This window comes from Pseudophryne corroboree, chromosome 6 (genome assembly GCF_028390025.1).
Source record: "Pseudophryne corroboree isolate aPseCor3 chromosome 6, aPseCor3.hap2, whole genome shotgun sequence".
Lineage (NCBI taxonomy): Eukaryota > Metazoa > Chordata > Amphibia > Anura > Myobatrachidae > Pseudophryne > Pseudophryne corroboree.
This window is the reverse complement of record NC_086449.1, coordinates 621568929-621591518: the sequence shown is the minus strand read 5'-3', so window position 1 is coordinate 621591518 and position 22590 is coordinate 621568929. Positions and strand designations below refer to the sequence as shown.

The window sequence follows — 22590 nt, the reverse complement described above, 5'->3', positions numbered from 1 at the left end:
GAGATGGAATAATAGACACAAGGAGAGTCTCCACAATCCTAGTCCTCACTTGCAGTGCACTGGTTCAGCTTACTGCCACTAAACTGACACCTGAACACCTTGCACAGTGAGAAAGGATTTTGGCAGGCAAGTCTGAGAATACAGCCGCAAACTTGCTAGGTTCACAGAGTAGCAAAAGAACCCCAGCAGGTTAAACGACTGACTCCAGTCTTACTGCTAGGTCTGGATTGGCAGAGTGTAATACCAAATCCCAAGGCCTATTTGCAGTAAGCAACAAACAAATACAAAGTTTACACAGTACTAGCTAGCTTTCAGGAACTGACTAACCAACAAAGATTCAGCAGCATCTGCCTAACCTGAGAAGAGGGTTTATATAGCAGGTGCTGTCCACGCCCCACTCAGACCTCACAGACTGTGAGCACAAAAACCAGCACCGGATCCCCTGCCGTGCACAGAGCCTGTAACCACTGCACAGCAAAAGACCCGAACCGGAGTATCAGCTACGCTCAGGTTACTCCGTTAGCACTTGTCTCCCGGTTGCCATGACGACGTGGCAGCACAGAGCAGGAGACCCTAACAGTACCCCCCCTCTGACGAGGGGTCAAAGAACCCCTACCACCGGGTTTATCGGGGAACTGCGAGAAGAAAGAGCGTAACAGTCTGGGGGCATGAAGATCACAACTGTGCACCCACGACCGCTCCTCCGGGCCATACCCCTTCCAGTGCACCAAAAATGACAGCCGACCCCGAACCATCTTGGAGTCAAGAATCCTTTCAACAACAAACTCCCTCTGGCCCCGTATCAGAAGAGGGGAAGGTCTTCCACTGGAAGAAGGCTTACTAATCGCCCGTTTTAAAAGGGAACAATGAAATGTTTTATTGATACCCAAAGAACGGGGTAGATCTAACTGAAATGCCACCTTATTGATAACCCTAGTGATCTTATAAGGACCGATGAACCGGGGGCCTAACTTATGAGATGGCTGTCTCAACTTCAAATTCTTGGTAGACAACCAGACGAAGTCTCCTAATTTGAAGCTGCAGGGTCTTTTCCGCTTATCAAAAACCCTTTTGGTCACTAATGACACAGACACAAGGGCTTTCTTCACTTTCCTCCAAATACCTCTAAGGACCGAAACCACAGAGGAACCACCAGGCGTGGAGTCCAGGGGGTCAAAAGAATTGGCCTTAGGATGATGCCCATACACACAAAGGAAGGGAGAGATCCCTGTAGCAGAGTGAGCCGCGTTGTTATAGGCAAACTCCGCCATGGACAGATGAGCCACCCAGTCAGTCTGACACTTGGAGACATAACACCTGAGGAACTGCTCCAAGGACTGGTTCACCCTTTCAGTCTGCCCATTAGACTGCGGATGGTAGCCTGACGACAAGCTGACAGAAATCTGGAGATCGGAACAAAATGCCCTCCAGAATTTGGCCACAAACTGGGATCCGCGGTCAGAGACCACATCAAGTGGCAACCCGTGGAGGCGCACAACATGCAGCATAAATAATTCAGACAGGCGTCTGGCCGATGGCAGCCCAACCAATGGAACGAAGTGCGCCATCTTCGAAAACCTGTCAACGACAACCCAGATGGCTGTCATCCCCGAGGATTTGGGCAAGTCCACCACAAAATCCATTGAAATGTGGGTCCATGGCTTAGATGGAATAGAGAGTGGATGTAATGGGCCAACAGGAACCCCTCTAGGAGTCTTATTTCGGGCACAGATGTCACATGCCCGAACCCACTGATCCACATCCCTAGCCACGAGGGCCACCACACCGCCCTAGATAGCAACTCCCGAGTTCTGGCAATACCCGGGTGACCTGCCGACTTCTTGGCATGGAATTCCAGGAACACTTGCTGTCTTAACCTAGGAGGCACAAACAAAAGTCCTACCGGAAGGTCTGGAGGAGCCTGCTCCTGTGCTCTAAGGACTAATGACAAGAGGTCCTGGGTAATGCCCACTTTAATACATGATGGGGACACAATGGGCAATGGCTCCTCGGTGGTCTCCTGGATTGGAGCAAAACTCAGCGAGAGCGCATCTGCCTTGATGTTTTTTGACCCAGGGCGATATGTTATCAAAAAATTTAAGATAGCAAAAAACAAAGCCCATCGTGCCTGCCTGGCATTGAGGCGCTTCGCTGACTCTAAATATGCCAAATTCTTATGGTCGGTGAGAATTGAGACCACAAACTTAGCCCCCTCAAGCCAGTGTCTCCACTCCTCGAGTGCATCCTTAATAGCCAACAATTCCCGGTTACCCACGTCATAATTCATCTCGGCAGGCGAAAATTTACGGGAAAAGTAAGCACAGGGATGAAGGCGATTATCAGACACCCCCATCTGAGAGAGCACTGCCCCAATACCCATCTCAGAGGCATCCACCTCCACCACAAAAGGACGCTCTGGATCTGGGTGTCGCAGCACCTTGGCCGAGACAAATGCCCATTTGAGACGGGCAAAAGCCGCTTTGGCCTCACAAGACCAGTGAGCAACATCCGCCCCTTTCTTAGTGAGTGCCACCAAGGGCGCCACTATAGACGAAAATCCAGCGATAAATCGTCTATAAAAATTCGCAAAGCCCAGAAAACGCTGAAGCGCCTTCAAACTAGTGGGCTGCACCCAGAGCCGGCCTTAGGCATAGGCAAACTAGGCAAATGCCTAGGGCATTTGGTATGCTTAGGGGCACCAGCAGCTTCTGCTGATTAAAATGATATGCGGCATGCCTATATTCTGTGTGTGACTGCGGCTGTATCTGCATACGAAATGCTATGTTGCAGTGTACTCTTGTAATGTAGCATTTCGTATGCAGATACTGCCGCAGTCGCACACACAATATAGGCATGCTGCATATCATTTTAATCAGCAGAAACTGCTTGTGCAGCCTAGCCACATAGTAATGCAAATATTATGATGCATTTTCATAAAAGGCGCCCGACGTTAGCAGAGCTGCCAGCTGACTCATGCCAGGCATCTCCTGCAGAACTAGCGGCGGTGCTAGGGGGCACCAGCCAAAATCTTGCCTAGGGCATCATATTGGTTAGGGCCGGCTCTGGCTGCACCCAATCCAGGACTGCCTGTACCTTGGAACCCTCCATTTGGAAACCTTCTGGGGAGACAATATATCCTAGAAATGCGATTTGCTGAACTTCAAATTCGCACTTCTCCAGCTTCGCCCCAAGCCGGTGGTTTCTGAGTTTCTGGAGGACTAAGCGTACATGCTTCCGATGTTCCTCCAGGGAATGGGAGAAGATTAGGATGTCATCTAAGTATACAACTAAGAATCTATCCAAATATTCCCTGAGCACATCGTTCATGAAGTCCTGGAAGACTGCCGGGGCATTACAGAGCCCAAAAGGCATCACCAAATATTCATAATGCCCTGAGTGGGTATTAAAGGCAGTCTTCCATTCATCCCCCTCTCTTATTCGGATTAGATTGTACGCACCGCGTAGGTCAATCTTAGAAAAAATGGTGGCAGTACGAAGCTGGTCAAACAAGACCGAAATGAGAGGCAGTGGGTATGAGTTTTTAATCGTGATACGGTTCAATTCCCTGAAGTCGATGCAGGGTCGCAACGAACCGTCCTTTTTACCCACCAAGAAGAACCCCGACCCAACTGGAGACTGTGAAGGTCTGATAAATCCCTTAGCCAAGTTCTCCTGAATGTACTCTGCCATAGCCTGAGTCTCAGGACGTGACAGGGAGTACAACCTGCTCTTGGGAAGCTTAGCATTCGGCAACAAATCAATGGCACAGTCATAGGGGCGATGGGGAGGTAGTACCTCTGCAACTCTTTTGGAGAACACGTCCGCAAAATCTGCATAACATCCTGGCAATCCTGGCAAACTTAGCTGCGAAAGCCTGACTGGAAGACTCAAGCAACTCCTGAAACAATCAGTACCCCAACTAAGAATCTCCCCAGAGACCCAGTCAAATTGAGGATTGTGGGCCCTTAACCAGGGTAACCCCAACACCAATGGGGCAAAAGTACAGACAGTCACATAAAAGGACAATTTTTCAGAGTGTGTGGCTCCAATAAACAAAGAATCTGGCTAGTGCAAGAGGTAATTTTACCCTGGGATAATGGTTCCCCGTTTAACCCATAAATCTCAATTTCCGATGCCAAGGGTACTAAGGGAACAGAGTGTTTCAGGGCGAATTGGCGGTCCATAAAAACCCCGTCGGCCCCACTGTCCACAAAGGCCTCAGTCTTGACAGTTTGACCGAGGATCTTCAAGGTCACCGGAATGATAAAAGTCTTCTTGGGAAATTCCGACTTCTGACCTGACAGGATATTTCCCATCACCCTCAGGCCCTGAAGTTTTCCGGCTTTTCTGGGCATGATACTACCACATGACCTTTATTCCCACAGTACAAACATAACCCCTGCTGTCTCCTTCGCGTCTTCTCACGCGAGGAGAGGCGGGTAGCCCCAATCTGCATAGGCTCCTCGGAAAATTCCTCAGAGTCTGAGGTTCCCTTGGGAAAGAAGGAAACCTCGGTCTCCCTTTCAAGCCTGCGCTCTCTCAGCCGTCTATTCACCCGAATGGATAACTGCATGAGCTGATCCAAGCTATCAGGCAAGGGATATTGTACCAGTTGGTCTTTTAACTGGTTAGAAAGACCTCTTCGGTACTGGTGTCTCAGGGCTGGGTCATTCCACTGGGTATCATGGGCCAACCTCCGAAACTCCGTACAATAAACCTCAACTGGCCTTCGCCCTTGCTTAAGGATCGAAATCTGAGCCTCGGCTGAGGCCGTCTTGTCAGGGTCATCATACAACATGCCCAGTGCCGTAAAAAAAGCATCAACACTTTTAAGCGACGGACAGTCAGGCTGCAACCCATATGCCCAGACCTGTGGGTCTCCTTGTAGCAAGGAAATCACTATGCCCACCCGCTGAATCTCCGACCCAGAAGACTGAGGCCTAAGCTGGAAATATAGCTTGCAGCTCTCCTTGAAACAAAAGAACTGTGAGCGATCTCCAGAAAAACGATCCGGGAGATTTACTTTCGGCTCCTTAACCCCTGAAGGTACTGCTGCTGCGGGAGCTCCGCCAGCGGCCTGCGAGGTGTGCATTTTAATGGACAATTCATTAAATTGTCGAGTCAGGACCTGCACCTGATCGACCACCTGTTGCAAAGTTTTTTGAGGGGTATGCTCCATATTCCCACAAAATTTCAACAGGAGTATTAGGCTGCTGAATATGTTATGCACACCAGTGCCAGCAGGAATGTACTGGTGTCTGAACGGTGAGGGATGCAAAACAAATGAACTCACAGACAGACTGGGGAATATGACATTACATACACAGAAGGTGATAGGGTAACAAAATAAACACAAAGTGAACAGAGAAGCCCAAAGGCTAAGAAACTGGGTGTCTCCCTAGTATTAGGAATGCTCAGATGGAAAGAAGCGAGATGTAGTGATTTAATACGTAGAGAACCCGAAATGCTGTTGCTAAGGGCAACAGCAAAACCCTAAAGGGTTACCAACGGGTGTGGCAGTAAACTCCTTGGTCAGAGATGGAATAATAGACACAAGGAGAGTCTCCACAATCCTAGTCCTCACTTGCAGTGCACTGGTTCAGCTTACTGCCACTAAACTGACACCTGAACACCTTGCACAGTGAGAACGGATTTTGGCAGGCAAGTCTGAGAATACAGCCACAAACTTGCTAGGTTCACAGAGTAGCAAAAGAACCCCAGCAGGTTAAACGACTGACTCCAGTCTTACTGCTAGGTCTGGATTGGCAGAGTGTAATACCAAATCCCAAGGCCTATTTGCAGTAAGCAACAAACAAATACAAAGTTTACACAGTACTAGCTAGCTTTCAGGAACTGACTAACCAACAAAGATTCAGCAGCATCTGCCTAACCTGAGAAGAGGGTTTATATAGCAGGTGCTGTCCACGCCCCACTCAGACCTCACAGACTGTGAGCACAAAAACCAGCACCGGATCCCCTGCCGTGCACAGAGCCTGTAACCACTGCACAGCAAAAGACCCGAACCGGAGTATCAGCTACGCTCAGGTTACTCCGCTAGCACTTGTCTCCCGGTTGCCATGACGACGTGGCAGCACAGAGCAGGAGACCCTAACAGCGGGTCATCCCTGGTCCGTGGAGATTGAGTTGTGGTGCCCTCTCCCATCCGGAGGCTCGACAAGCTATTCAGCAGTCTGTGACCCATTATCTTCAAGAAAATGACCCCAACGACACTTCGTTATTTAATCATTGGTGCTCCCTTAAGGCTGTCGTTAGAGGGTCGGCTATACAAATTGCTGCGAAATTGAAGAGGGACTATAAACGGACTTATGAACAAGCTGAACTGGAGGCTCTTGATTTGGAGAGGGCCCACAAAGTGACTCCGGCTGACAAAACTCTATATAGGCAACTCCTTCTAGCCCGGGAAAAAGTTAATTCCTTTTCATTGTGTGAAGTGCAGCGTAATATAGCGCGATTAAATCAGAAATTCTATGCCTTTGGCAATAAGGCTGGTCAATTATTGGCTAGTAAATTAAGGGGAGGAAAAGCGAGGAAGCGCGTGCACCAAGTCTTTAATTCTTGAGGCGCTACGATATCTGACCCACAGCAAATCGCTAACGCATTTGCGGAATATCATTCTCTCCTTTATAATCTCCGGGATGATTTAGACACCCCCCAACCTTCTCAGGTAGATATTGATGCTTTCCTGCAATCCTTATCCCTTCCTTCTTTAGACTCCGCAGCCTGCCTGTCCCTAAGTTCCCTTTGGACTACAAATGAAATAGTAGCGACTATTGACTCGCTTCCATCCGCTAAAGCCCCTGGCCCAGATGGGTTCCCTGCTAACTTTTATAAATCTTTTAAAGCAGAGCTAGCTCCACTACTGGCGTCAGTGTTTGGCGAAGCCACGTTGGTTGGGCGTTTCCCGAAGGAAATGCTCACTGCACGAATTGTGACCATTCGTAAACCTGGGAAATCCCCTTCCTCAGTACAGAACTACAGAGCTATAGCTTTGTTAAACACGGATGTCAAGATATATGCAAAAACGATCGCTAATCGCGTTTGCCCCTTTCTGTCCCTATTTATTAAACCAGATCAAGTGGGGTTCATTCCGGGCAGGCAGGCTCCGGACAACACTCGCCGGGTTTTAGATGTAATGGATTACTGTGACTCTCTTGGGTCCCCTCTTCTAATTCTTTCCTTGGATGCCGAAAAAGCATTCAATAGGCTTCACTGGGGGTTTGTGAAGACTGCATTGCGTTGCTTCGGATTTAGCTAAGGTATTCAGGAATCTATCCTTGCCTTGTATTCTTCCCCTTTGGCGACAGTTTCGGTCAATGGATGCCTTTCTGCTAGCTTTGATATCACCAATGGTACAAGACAGGGCTGTCCGTTGTCTCCTATCATATTTGCCTTAGCAATTGAACCCTTGGCGGAGAAGATAAGGCAGACGGCGGACGTTCATGGTCCTATTATTGGTGATGTTTCTCACAAAATCTGTCTCTTTGCAGATATCCTCTTATGTTTAACGAGACCGGAGATTTCTCTCCATACTCTACACTGAGTCTTGAAGCAGTTTGACGAGGTGTCATATTATAAGTTGAATACTTCAAAAACTGAGGCCCTCCCTCTACATATTTCTACAGACTTATTACAGAAATTACAGGTTGACTTTAGGTATGCGTGGCAGTCTAAATATCTCAAATACTTAGGTGTTAACCTAGCTAGAGAACGCGATTTGATCGATTGCAATTATAAACCGTTATTGCAGGCCTTTGAGACTCTGACTAAAGATTGGATGCTACATCAAGTATCCTGGTTGGGTCGTATAGCAGCCGCTAAAATGGTGCTGCTGCCAAAGTTAATGTTTCTTTACAGAACTATCCCAAGACTTATCCCCAAGCCTCTGCTCCACAAGTTTAATCAAACTCTAATCAACTACATATGGAAAGGCTCTAAGCCTCAAATTGCTAGACAAACCCTTTCCCTTCCGAAACTTAGGGGACGTCCTACCTTCCCAGATCTCGAGGCTTATCAATCAGCCTGTTTACTGAGCCAAGTTAAAGACTGGTTCCTGTAAGGGTCACCTAAACAATGGGATTTTATTGAGGGTTCCATGGTGTCCTCCTTTAGTCTCCCCGATCTTCTATGGTTACCTGTTACGGTGACGCCTCGCCAGACTCACACTTGTAAGGCGATAGCCACAACACTTCAGATTTGGCGTAAATTTATATCCTCTCAAGCAGAGATTTCTCTAACCTTTTCAGAACTGTCCCTATCTGCCACAGCTGCCCTGATGCCTTCTTTAAACCTAGACACGTGGGCTGAAATGGGGGTGACTTCTTTGAAAGATGTGTTTTGAGTAAAGGGTCTAGTTCCTTTTTCTTACCTCCAGATTACGGCTAATATTTCACCTCTGGATTTTATAAGTATCTCCAATTGAGACACTGGATTCAGAGCCATATCTCATTCCCCTTTGCTAATTTAGCTTGCCCTTCCGTATTGTTATCTAAACTTAATTCATCAGCCCAGAGAGGTACTATCTCCTGGTGGTATCAGTTTATACGGTTGTGACGAACTTATGGGAAACTTCCCTCTATGGTTAAATGGGAGAGGGACCTCTCCCGGGTATTGGCCGATGAAGACTGGGATGTCATTTTCCGCACTTGCTTTAAGGTTTCCAAATGTGTTCACCATTCGGAGATGTTTTTTAAGCTACTCCACAGAACCTATTTCCCTCCAGAGCGGCTGCATAAGACCTGGCCTACAGTTTCCCAGTTTTGCTGGAGGAACTGCACCTCGATTGGAGCTATCTATCATGTTCTTTGGGCTTGCCCTGCCGTGCGCCCACTCTGGAAGGAAATATTTTGGATGATTAGTGAAGTATTGGGATCTACTGTCCCTGCGGACCCCTTAACGCAGACATGTCCAAACTGTGGCCCTCCAGCTTTTGTGAAACTACATATCCCAGCATGCCCTGACACAGTTTTGCTGTCAGAGAATGCTAAAGCTGTGTCACGGCATTCTGGGATGTGTAGTATCTCAACAGCTGGAGGGACGCAGTTTGGACGTGCCTGCCTTAACGGCTTTGTTTCACTTTTATCCCGGGCCACTATCCCAGGGAGATAGGTACCTCATGGGACATATTTTAATTGCCACCAAGGCCTCCATAGCCCATCTGTGGAAATCTCCTTTAAGTCCTACGCCTACTGCTATTTTAAATAAAGTCCACAGACACTATTTATTTGAAACGGCAGAGACAGCATATTCTTCCTCTGCCTCCTCCAGTCATATGAAGTGGTTTAAGTGAAGTGAGTTCCGTGAGCGCATGGTGTATTCCGTCATCTACAGTGCGCCCATAGACTATACGGTTCTGGACTCCCCTGTAGAAAACCCCTGTGATACTGCTATTGTTACTTAATAGACATATGACACCTTGTTATTGTATTCACTGACTCCATGATTATGTGGCGGCTTTGTCCGTCTTCTCTCTTACTGTTATAGACAAGGTCTGGCATTTTCCTCCCCCTTCTTCCCCCTTCCTCCTCTCTTCTTTTACTTTTTTACCATCTTTCAATTCATGTTTGATTGTATTTGATTTGTTGTATGCTACAGAGAATATAATGATAAAATTCAATAAAAATTATTGTTAAAAAAAAAGAATTACGCTAGTAGCTTCACCTGCCTGGATGTCTGTTATTGCTCAAAAAACGAATTTTATAAAGGTAGTAGTACCATCTAATATTGTAATGTATATTTTATAATATATCAGTGAAAACAGAATACAACACAATAGCGCTCCCTTATCATATTTAGTATTAATAAACTCTGGAGCAGCTTAATCCATATGCGCAGAACTACATATAATAAATAAATAAATGTATATTTTATATTATACACATTGATCACAAGATTTATTTGTTTATTGCAACTATAGACCATAGCACCTCTTTGATGGTAAGACTAAGAGAGTAAACAGACTGTACTGGGGTGATGACAATCCTTGATAATACTATCTATTTTACATAAACACAACTTGTTAGACATATTCCAAATTGATGGTGGCTGTTGACCAAATATATATTCAGCAGATGTAACAACTCTCTGTGACCTGTGATCTGTGACAGTGCTATTCCCAAATCACTGTGTAATACAATTAGTCAGTATACTGTGCACAGATACAAATTAATAAAGGGCTTAGCTGACAGATCTGCTGCTTGTAATCTCCTTAAAAAATAAAAGACTTTGTTGGGAGTTCTCTACTAAGGATCATATTTTCTGTGACCAGGATAATTTGCTGTAATATGAAAACCAAGAAATGTAAAACTTTTAACCCGCTCTATCACCGTACTGTACACATATAGCAGATGCAAATCAAGTCCCATTGCAATTCTAATATCAATAAATCATTCAGTAGTCTTTTTAATATTTAAGGTCAGATGATTATCTTTGCTCCACTGAACTCACACTCCACTTTATATGCTGTCTCAGCATTATTGCTAATTAAACCAACAACAGTTAAATCATCAGCAAAATTTATAATCCAAGTGGAACTAGAAACTGGGGTGCAATCATAAGTACAGTAAATAATGAATACAGGATAGGACTTGTGACACACCCCTGAGGGCAGGGGCGTTTCTACAGAGGAGGGTGCCCGTGTGCACCTCCGGGTGGGCCCCCTCCTCTGCACGTCGCTGTAGACTCCGGCATTGTGCCGGAGTCTACTGCACATCGCAGGTCTCCAGAAACATGGCACCCGCCATGATCCAGAGACCAATTTGGCGATGGCCATTTTGGCTGCGATTTCTGGCGCGATCACAGCTCCCGACGCCTGACTCCGGAAAGGAAAGTATTACAATGGATGCAATGGGTGCGATGTGGGCCCCCCGTGGACCCAGTGGCCCGTGTGCCCCGCACCCATTGCACCCATTATAGAAACGTCAATGCCTGAGGGTCACTAATCTCATCTTAGTTTCTAAAGGCTAAAAATTCCCCATTCTGACTGCCGGTGCCCTATTTGTCAGGAATTCTAGAATCCAGTTACAAATAGCTAAGAAGTTTTGTTACTAAACATTCTGGAATAATTGAATTAAAGCTGAGCTATAATCATTACATAAAATTCTAACATAACTATCCTTGCCGAATAAATAATTAAGGGTTAAAATCGCATCTTCTGTCACCCTGTTTGCCCGGTAGGCAAATTGTTGTTGGTCGAAAGCACCAGATAAACAACTCTTACTATATGCCAAAATTAGTGGTGTCACTATGGATGTTGTCATCCAGTGCAAATCGGCAACCCGCAAATTCAGATCTGTACCGTCTGTGGTCCCACAGAAACCCCAACTGGTTACTTATCTAAAAGTTGTTTCCTTGTTTTCCATCATAATTAGCATGGCTTATCTTACAGACAGCAGCATTACAGTGATGCTGCAGTGATGCTGCTGGGTGCTGTAGTCAGGTGCTGCTTGCTGCTGGAGAGCCGGGATCCAGGTGCCTAGAGGAGGTGCATCAGGGCTATGAGGAGCAGCAGTGCCAACGCCCCTTTGGGGGCCATAGTTACATCCGCCTCCTATGTGCCTTCACATGACTTGATGTTACACATGTCAGCACAGAAGAAGCACTGAGGCACTATGTGGTACAGATAGTGGCGGCTGCACCTGATTAGATCCGCAGCTCAATGTAAAAGGAGGAGGCCGCATATAGAGACATCCTTCAGTTTATTGCTAAAGGAATTCAGTGGTGCCCTCCAGGATCCGCTACCCCTAGGCAGCCACCTTTAACCACTTGCCTGGCATGGTCGCATCAGATGCGACCATGCCTGCAAGTGCTCTATCTGACTTGGTCGCACAGGATGCGACTAATCAGATAGAGAGTGTTAGCAGCGGCAGGGAAGATAAACTTCCCTCCGCTGCTGCTGTCAGAGGGACCGGAAGGTCCCTCTGCCTCCCTGCACTCTCCCTGTGTCTGCCGTGCTGCCGATCTGTACTGACAAGCGCACCAAAGTCCCTGGCTGCGCTCGGCACAAGTTTTATTCCCACTCTATGGGTATCGTGGACACCCACAAGTGGGAATAGAGCCTGTGTTTCTGGCGTCGGCACGTGGACCACCAGGATCCCGAGCGTTGGCATAGGAACTGCATCCCCTACTAAACACGCACTCACTATTTTCACAATAAATCCTCATGTGAGAAAATGACCTGACTTAGACATTGGATACTTGTTATACTGCAGTATGTACATTCTCAGTGCTTTGCTCTCAGTGGGAGCTACTTATTGGATCAGGCTTTTTGCTGATTTTCAAAATACAGTTTACACGAATTTAGGCGCAGCACAGTCACAATGTTTTTATTGACTTTGAGGCGGATTATCCATTTATATATATGAATAGCTTTTACCTGAGTCCTTGTGCAGTGTGACAGACCCTACACCAATATATAAAGAGAATATAGAAAATACACATAAGGTGGAAGTTCTTTTGTGTGCCCAATCACCTGTCCAAAGTGAGGAGAGATCGCAGGGCGCATTGCAGTTGTTTTTTTTTTCTGAGCTGATAGTGGACAGAGAGGGCGAGTTTAGACGTGTAAACCTGACCAAACTAATGGGCGAGACGCAAAAAGTCCCATCAGAGCGTTCAAACAGGTCACTTTTCGCACATTTCAGCTCACCACCTTGGGGGAAGCTGAAATACTGGCAGATGATCGCGCCTGAACGGAGCTACAATTGAATAGCTCTGTTGGGCGCATCTGCTAGGTGCCGGCGAAAACAACAATTGAGTTCCTCCCACTAAGTCTGATGTAGAGTAGGGTGACATGAGACTAGTAAATTTAGCCTCTGGGGGTCATTCCGAGTTGTTCGCTCGCAAGCTGCTTTTAGCAGCTTTACACACGCTAAGCCGCCGCCTACTGGGAGTGAATCTTAGCTTCTTAAAATTGCGAACGAAAGATTCGCAATATAGCGAAAAGACATCTCTGTGCAGTTTCTGAGTAGCTTCAAACTTACTCGGCATCTGCGATCAGTTCAGTGCTTGTCGTTCCTGGTTTGACGTCATAAACACACCCAGCGTTCGCCCAGACACTCCTCCGTTTCTCCAGCCACTCCCGCGTTTTTCCCAGAAACGGTAGCGTTTTTTCACACACACCCATAAAACGGCCAGTTTCCGCCCAGAAACACCCACTTCCTGTCAATCACATTACGATCACCAGAACGAAGAAAAAACCGTGAGTAAAATACCTAACTGCATAGCAAATTTACTTGGCGCAGTCGCACTGCGGACATTGCGCATGCGCATTAGCGACTAATCGCTCCGTTGCGAAAAAAATATAACGAGCGAACAACTCGGAATGACCCCCTATGTGCAGGGTTACAGCTGTGTTAGATGCATCACAGACCCTAACGTCTAAGTTGAATCCATGTTTTTTATACTACTTCCTGTGCACAAACACATTTGAGGTTCGGCATCATATAATGGGAGAAATAGATCAAAAACTTGGAAAGATATAAAGTGGAAAGAGATAAAGGGGGTTATTCAGGTTAGTTAGCAAACCAAAAGAGCACATTAATGGGCAAAACCATGTTGCACTGCAGGTGGGGCAGAAGTAACATGTGCAGAAAGATTTAGATATGGGTGGCTTACATTGTTTCTGTGCAGGGTAAATAGTGGCTGCTTTATTTTTATACTGCAATTTAGATGTCAGTTTGAATGTACCCCACCCAAATCTAAATCTCTCTGCACATGTTACATCTGCCCCACTTGCAGTGCAACATAGTTTTGCCCATTAGTGTGCTTTTTTGGTTTGCTAACAAATCTGAATAAGGCCCAAAGTACTATACAATTAGCTCCAGTCAATATCAAAACACATCCTGTAACATGGCAGTCAGAAGCGGATTGCTGGTACTTTATCTCTCTCCAGGCTAGATTCACATCCCCCATATTCTGCTACAGGGGCGGATGGGCCATAGGACTCGGCAGTTCCTGGTAGGCCGATGTGTCTGTGGGGGCATATTTTGTGTGTTGTCATGTGGCCCCACATGACAAGCAGCCAACCACACTAAGTACACTGCATTGTCCCCATTCATTCTGTTATTCCTTCTCAGCAGTACAGCAATTCTACCATCCAGTGATGCTGTCATGGCTACACGGTATGTTTTACTTCTTGTGCTGCCCATGTCGGGCCACTGCAGCAAAATACACAAGAAAGGCCACAATTGCGTACAATCAGTTTCTATGAGGAAGGATCCCGCCCCCTAAACAGGCCCCACCCCCTCATCAGATCGAAGCCCCATTAGGGCTGCTTCCATAAATTTCCCAGTCTGGTATTCCATCCCAATCAGCCCCTGTTCTGCTATGACCCCATAAGTGCAGCAGTAACAACACCCTCTCTTGCCTATGCAAATCAACCACCCAATTGTTTAAACGCTCCCATAAGCATGTTTTATGCCCAAGCAACAAAGGAAATACCAATCAGTATCAGCTGAGTGTCCACAAGTAACCAATCAGAATTGATTCACTAGATCATCATCTGATATTTGCACCTACCCTTCCCAATCTGGTCTGCATGTGTTCACCCTTATTGTACTTTGCCTTCCAGAGAACAACCTTATCCCACCCTGTACCACTAATCCAGGCACAAGTTGCTGGAAATAGCAAAAACTTGGAAATCTGCATGGGTGCATATGTACTTGCTAGGTCAGTAAGGAGGGCAAGCACCCTGCTGCCAGTTTTAAGGCTGCAGTGCTAGCTGGTGTGTCCTTTGAACATTCTGGCCATACACCCTGCAGGCAGTACAGCCACTCAGGGCGTTCTTACTACTTAGGATGCTCGGAGCAGTGCAGTAGTGTCCCAGAGTCATCTGACGGCATTCAGGGGGGTGGTTGGTAGCTGCAGAGGGAGCGCTGTCACCCACTCGCACTCTGGTCTGAGAATGCTATACAATGATGTCATGCAGCTTACACTCTGCCAGCTAACATAGGGGCAGATGTATTAAGCCTGGAGAAGGGATAAAGAAGTGATAAAACAGTGATAAGTGCAACGCACCAGCCAATCATTACAGGTTTGAAAAATGACAGCTAGGAGCTGATTGGCTAGTACGCTATTGCCTTCCACTTATCACTTCTTTAGGTTTTATACATCTGCCCCATAATACTCACTCTGTCCTATAGCGGCTATTCATGCAGCAACTTGTAAATACTGTGGTCATGTATTCCACAAAATGACCTGTCATTATTTTATGTTTATAGAATAGCATTACAGGTTGAGTATCCCTTATCCAAAATGCTTGGGACCAGAGGTATTTTGGATATCGGATTTTTCCGTATTTTGGAATAATTGCATACCATAATGAGATATCATGGCAATGGGACCTAAATCTAAGCACAGAATGCATTTATGTTTTATATGCACCTTATACACACAGCCTGAAGGTAATTTTAGCCAATATTTTTAATAACTTTGTGCATTAAACAAAGTGTGTCTACATTCACACAATTCATTTATGTTTCATATACACCTTATACACACAGCCTGAAGGTCATTTAATACAATATTTTTAATAACTGTGTGTATTAAACAAAGTTTGTGTACACTGAGCCATCAGAAAACAAAAGTTTCACTATCTCACTCTCGCTCAAAAAAGTCCGTATTTCGGAATATTCCGTATTTCGGATATTTGGATATGGGATACTCAACCTGTACTAATTTCTATATATTCTAATCCACTTTTCCAAAGTATAAAATTACGGGTATGGCATGGTATAGCTTCTAATCAATACAGTATGCTTTGCGAGATGTTTTACAGTAAGACATTATACATCTTCCAGACAACCGTCTTCATCTTTTATTTCTTCCCACATAAATATAATGGCACGTTTCTAGCAAGATCTGCAGCACTTGAGTCTGCCAGAAGGATGATGTAATTGTGCGTGTACAGTAAGACTGCATCCTCAGTAATTACAGCTAGAACATAATGTAAGGTGTTGTATGCAGCAGTCTCAAATATTTAATGATAGTGTGACAGAAATGGAGATATATGTAATGTGTAACTGTATCCAGATGCTGAGACAAATAGTTGGCACACACTGGCCGACAGATAGGGTTGCCACCTCATCCCTTTAATTCTGGACACATATTAATTACACAGGTTCTGTGGCTGGCTGACTTCAAGACTCCATTTCACCTGGTTTTAATCAGCCACAAACCTTACCAACAGACCAGTGATATATTGGCCATTCAATAGAGCCAGTATGTACCCAGCTTTAGGCTCAGCGCATATGGTTAAATTCAAATTGACTAAGGTACTAATCAAGTCACCTGTGGGCAACATAGATATACTTAAAACATGGACCGTTGGGGAACCCCGGGCTTAGGTCATTCCTGCTATTGCAATCAGGGGCCCATGTGTGCAGGGTTTCTATATACTTCCTAAATTCATTGTAAACATATTTAAGATATTTGCAGCAAATTTGCCTTTTTGTACCTTAATTGGGATTTTACTGCAAACCCACTGTACTACATTTTCCAGTTTCCTCAGTCTGTCTCTGTAGTTGTGTGGATTGTGCCCTCACAAGCGTGCATAGTGTACATTGAATGCATGCATATAATAAAAAACATAAGAAACAACAGTGTAACATAATCATGAATTCGTACACCCATTATTACAATGCACACAAAGGAAACAGAGATGTGTGAGTTCGGATTTACTCGGATTTACCCAGATCTTAAAATGGCAAATTATTGGCTCTCGGATGTCACGTGTTTTGGTTAGCCAATAATAAAAATCCTAATAAATCCAAACTCAAGTAAATTCTGACATTAAGAACCGAGTAACTCTGAACCCACACATCTCTACAAGAAAATAAATGTGTAGTTATATAACTTCTCCCACAAAGGTAAAACAACAGAGCAACCAAAACATCAAAGAGTATTTCTGCCCTTACTTGATAATTAGATCTTGAGCATATCACATGTCTGTTTCTTGCAATATATCTTGGATTCAATCATGAAGAAAAAAAAAAAAGGATGATCAATTTAGTGCAATGGTGGTAGCAAATAAATATATTTTAATATATTTTTTTCTCATGGATAATAGATAAATCAACATAAAACAAAACACATAGATCGTCCACATGGGGTCTGTACTGGAATCTAATACCCCTTTCACACCGCACAAATAACCCGGTATTGTCTCGGTATATTGCTGGGTCGACACGGGTCGTTGTGCGGTGTGAAAGGGCCCATGGAGAATCCCCGGGTCGCCTGACCCAGTAATTCAATCCGGGAATAAAGCAGTGTTATTCCTTTGGTTGAAAACCAGGTCAGTGGAGGTGTGAATGGGTTGCCCGGTCGATGTGACCCGGGACCCGTTCACTACATAGGTAGAGGCGGCGCAGAGATGAGCACATCTCCAGCTCCGCCTCTGATGATGCTGCAGTCCCCGCCCCCGGATAGCAACCAAACCCGGCATATTGTCAGATCGGGATAATAGCGTGTAGGGTCCAATGCCAGGTCCCATCCGGGAAAGACCCATTTTCCAATTCCCGGGCGGAACCCGGCCTTGGCGATGTGAAAGGGGTATAATGGGAATGGAGCTTGTAACAAGAACAAGTACCACAAAGATGTCAGAAAATGGATTCCTGCTATGTGTCGCTTTTCTTTACATCCCAGATTGATCCTCTAAGTCTTGTTGGGGAGAGCTCTCAGGTCCTGCACGTTTCTGTATCAGCATACCTTTTTCAGCTTCCTGTGCATTTTTGCCCAGATAATTTTGATTTCTTATCACCCATATCAAACAAATATTTTATAGCGGCACCTTATCAAAATAGTCTTACCAGAACATGGGCTCTGAACACTTAATTTCCAGGCTCGGAGTCGGACTTGCCTGAGTAACTGCGCATGTGTGCCTAATTACCAGCACATGCTCAAGCAGTGAAGGATACCTCTCTGAAATAAACTGTAAAATGGAGCCTACAGGCTACTATGGGCTAATGACATCTCAACATGGAGTCAATAATGGGGCAAAGTACTAAAAAGCTAACATTTTCAGAATTTGGTAAATGGGTTTTTTTCCCCATGGAAACCTATGGGAACAGCATTTACGATGCCTGATATTTGCTGGAGAGGTTCCCCATTATTGTGTACTGTATACACGGTGCTAATAAATGAAGCAAGCCTCTGAAAACACCTATGTTTTAATAGTGTATTGAGATTATAGCTCCAGGCATTTGATTGACTAGTGCAGTGGTTCCCAAAAACTGACCTCAAGGCTCACCAACAGTCCAGGTTTTAGTGATATCCCTGCTTGTTCACAGATGGTATAATCAAACTGACTGAGGTACTAATTAAGTTACCAGTGGCTAAACATGGATGACCTTAAAACCTGGACTATTTGAGTGCCTTGAGGCATGCGTTTGGGAAAGCCTGGATGTTCTCAAACGCGATCCCCAGGACCCCAAACAGTTCACGTTTTCCAGGTATCCTCACAGAATCACAAGTGAAATAATTAGCTCCACCTGTGGACTTTTTAAATTGTGTCAGTGGTGGATAAATGCTTGTGATGGATAAAGTGGATATAGCAATTCACCAGACCTAATGTGATTCTGATTCTAAATATAGTCTGTAAGAGCATTCTCATATAATATATAGATAAACAGAACGGACATTCACGTGTTAACTGATGATTCTGGCAGCATAAGTAAAACATCGAAGCTGATCCCTCGGAGAGCCTGATTCCGATTTGTACGTAATGCCGATGTTCACACAACTGAACAATTATTGACCGGCTGCACATGCACTGCGATCACACTGGACACCTGCCAAAGTACCTCTGCGATGCTACTCCCAGTGAGGAGTTAATTGCAAAGTGATTGACAGAAAGGGTCCATTTGGGGGCGGTAATGGGGAGTGGCATCAAAGACGCAGGCGTGTCACAGACATTTTCAGGGCATGTTTCAGCCTCCAGTTGCAATCTCATAAAACATATCACCAGTGTCAGTGTTGCTGATCCCGCCGCCAGTCTATGTGACCATAGACTCATCTGGGAGCATACTTGCCTACCTGACCCTCTCCATGAGGGAGAAAATGCTCTGTTCCTGGACTTTCCTGGTAATGTATGATTGCCATCACCTGTGGTGAAACATCTTTCTTATCAATTAACTAGCTCACCACAGGTGATGGCAATCACACATTACCAGGAAAGTCCAGGAACAGAGCATTTTCTCCCTCATGGAGAGGGGCCGGTAGGCAAGTATGCTGGGAGTCAGTGTTCCTCATTTCTGCATCGATGCTGCGTATATGTATGCAGTTACTAAGATGGACCTTGCACTGACTCTGGTGGGTGCATAAATTATTTTCTGGGTGGCTGCATCACCTGCAGCACACCTCCCAACATGACCCTCTCCAGGAAGGACACAATATTCTGCTCCTGGACTTTTCTCTTAATTGATAATTGCAGCAGGCACCTGATTTGAACAGGCTAATGGATAAGAAAGGTGTTTCAGCACAGGTGATGGCAATCATAAATTAATAGAGAAGTGCAGGAGCAGAGCATTGTGTCCCTCCTGGAGAGGGTCATGTTTGGAGGTATGCCTGCAGGGTTTTGCGTGTCTGTAGCTGAATAATCGCCTCTGCATAGGCTTCTGTGTACAAAACGGAATCGAGTCCAGAGTATGTAGTGTGTACCTTATGGTTTCATCATAATCCAAACGCTCCAACATGACCCCTTCCATCAGCCACAAAATGCTCTGCTCCTAGACTTTCCCCTAACCTGCCGACACCTGTATTGAACTAGTTAATTGATGAGAAAGGTGATTCACACAGGTGACTGCAATCATTAAGTGAGAGGGAAGTCCAGGTGCAGAGCACTGAGTACCTGATGGAAGGGGTCAGACCGGCAGGATTAGGAGTTAGGACGAAAATGCAGATTGCAGTTAAGTCATATTTATTTGTGCTATACATACTGATTTTCAGCAGCAGTGTTCGAATTAAAGAAATGTGAAATACAAGAGGAAAGTGACCTAGATAAGATGATTGTGGTCCATTGTTGTAACAAAGTATTGTAGAGTAAGCATAACTTGCTCATGTAAAAAACGGGAAACCCTGCAAACATCGTGTTCTGTGCACTTCTTATAGTTTATTTTCCAGCTCAGGCCTCTAGGGGGCACCAGAAGCCTCAGTCAGTGCTGCGCTAAGAAACTTCCCAGGGACATCCCTTTCTCCTGTCCTTGTGTGTACTGCTGATGAGAAGGAAGGACCACCCTCTATGCCTGGCAGCTTGTCTTACCTTTTGCAGCATCTCCTCTCACTGCCCTGCTGCTTCCTCACTCCGGATTTACCTGTTGCCCACACATCCTCTTCCAGCACCTCCATCCGCAAAGGTGAGTTACCTGCATTGCTGTGTCTGATTATTACACTGTCCGTGATAACTTACATCAGTTGTGCTGTACTTTAATGTGTTTAGCCTGTTCCATTTTTAAATGATCTGTGTTATTAGAGCAATTATGTGTCTATAAAATAGGTTTTTCTATAGATCTATTCAGTAAGTGTGCCACACATAATCCTCTAAATATCTAAATATACTTGTGTTTTTTTTTTTTTTTGGTTATAATTCCTTTGAAATAATGTTGGAAGCACATTATTAGGAAGTTGCTTTTCCTTATCAACTGTTCACTGACTGAAGTATGTATGTATGTATGTGTTTGTGTGTGTGTGTGTGTGTGTGTGTGTATATATATATATATATATATATATATATATATATATATATATATATATATATAGTATATTTTAAAAATTGTGTAAGTGCTAGATTCTATTTTACAGTTACATGTGCTGTATCCACAAAGCTACTCTCTGCCGAAATTAAAATTTATAGTACAGGGACAAAGGAGTATATGGGTTATAAAGAAGCATCTCTAAACTGTATTCTCTTCGTCTGTGGTGACGAGGCAGCTGTACACATCATACCGATATTCTGAAAAACTGTGTATATAAACATACTACTTGCCATGCTACCCTTTTACACCAGGACACAAATGAATTACACGGGGTCTGTGGCTAATTTAGAAACAGGTGAAATTCAAGCATTCACAGAGAATGTGTAATTCTTGTGTGTTCTGGTTTAAAGGGATAGTATAGTAAGAAAAATAAATCTATCTCTAGTAATCGTGTACTGAATAATTAGTGTATAGTACAGTATGCTGGGTCAGGTGTATATGTACACTGCAGTGCACTACAGGGACAGGTTCTTTCAGACATTGTATTACTGCGCAGGGGAATCCAATATAAAGTGTGACTTTGGTGGGGGAATCGTCGTAGCAGTCATTAGTACAGTAGGATAAACAGCGCACTTTTATTTGTTCCCTCTATCATGACATACTGTAATGCTTATGACCATAAAATATCACTATTATTTGTATGAGATGCCCAAAATAAGAAGAAATAAATATAAATGTGTATAACGTTTACGAGGTGTATACTGAATTTTTTTTTTCCTTTATGTAATTTGGCAATGAATACAAAATAATTGCTTGAAAGGATCCATTTGTTGAATATTGGATCATGTGTTGCTGAGAACTGACCTGGTTGTGGAGTGTATGGCATTGTAGCAGTTTTTTTTTTTTTGTTGTTATTGGGTGACATTGCCTATTTTTCCATAGTATCATGAAACATTTTATTTTTGTTTTATTGGTTCAAAATGTTTAAGACCTACTGTGGTATTTTAGAGGGCATATAAAATCATGCGATAACTCTCTAACTTCATTAGCAAAAGTTTAAAACAGGTGATTGTACAACCTTATAAAATGTGCATAGTCTTTTTTTAATCCCTCTAAACAATTATCTTGAAGAATTGGACTTCAAAATATTGGATTGTGTTGTCTATCCATTGATTGGCTTTCTCTTTTCATGTTCTTTTGACCTCACTCTTTACATGGCGTTTTCTGGCTCAGTCTCACTTGTGTTGCAGTCTTTCAGTCCAGTATCTTTTTAAGCAGCCACTATTGTGACGGATGTGATCATTATGTATCTGAGCAGACACCATTGCAGCTATATAGTATATTTATCTTGCGTGTGTCTGGACATAAATAGCTGATGGGTCAATTCTAGGAACAAAGTATTGCAGCAATAAATGCATTATTACGTTCCCTCTGTGTCACTGTGGAGTTGCTCATTGCAATGTGTGTGTGTGTGTATAGCACGTTTCATTGATAAATTACTCTCTGCTGTAGTAAAACAGAAGCGTGACTTGTAAGCTACCAGAGTTCCTGGTCTGGTTGTGCTGTATTTACTATGTCATTCCCTTACTGGGATGTTTCAACACACAATAAAAGCAACCATATTAAACAAGTGTTTGTTCTTTGTTTAGGATGAAATGGGAATTTCATCTATATTTCTGGCTTATATGAAAACTGATTGTCAGCTCTTATAAGAATGTAACTACAGAATCTGGAGCCTGGTGCAAGAGACAATGGGAGCCAATAACTCGAGCAAAACCCCTGTGTGTGATGAAAATGAGGAAGGTAAGAAGGGCTCAGTATCAGTATCCGCTGTTGGTGCAGTGACAGCAGGGTGCACCAAAGCCTTTTCATAAAGCTGTTTAACAAT

The 22590-nt window shown here is 44.4% G+C and overlaps 1 protein-coding gene across 2 annotated transcripts in view; it reads left to right on the top strand.

The window, feature by feature from the left end:
* The first annotated feature begins 19848 nt into the window (after positions 1-19848).
* The window catches only part of STK32A (serine/threonine kinase 32A), a 523510-nt gene continuing 520768 nt past the window's right edge, over positions 19849-22590 (top strand). The window contains exons 1-3 of one of the 2 annotated variants that reach the window (XM_063928099.1): positions 19849-19915; positions 20119-20363; positions 22352-22505. In XM_063928099.1, coding sequence (XP_063784169.1) covers positions 22454-22505 — 52 coding nt within the window. In that variant the 5' untranslated portion in view covers positions 19849-19915; positions 20119-20363; positions 22352-22453. Of the gene's footprint in view, positions 20364-22351; positions 22506-22590 lie in introns of both variants that reach the window. The other variant, XM_063928098.1, reaches the window with a different exon arrangement.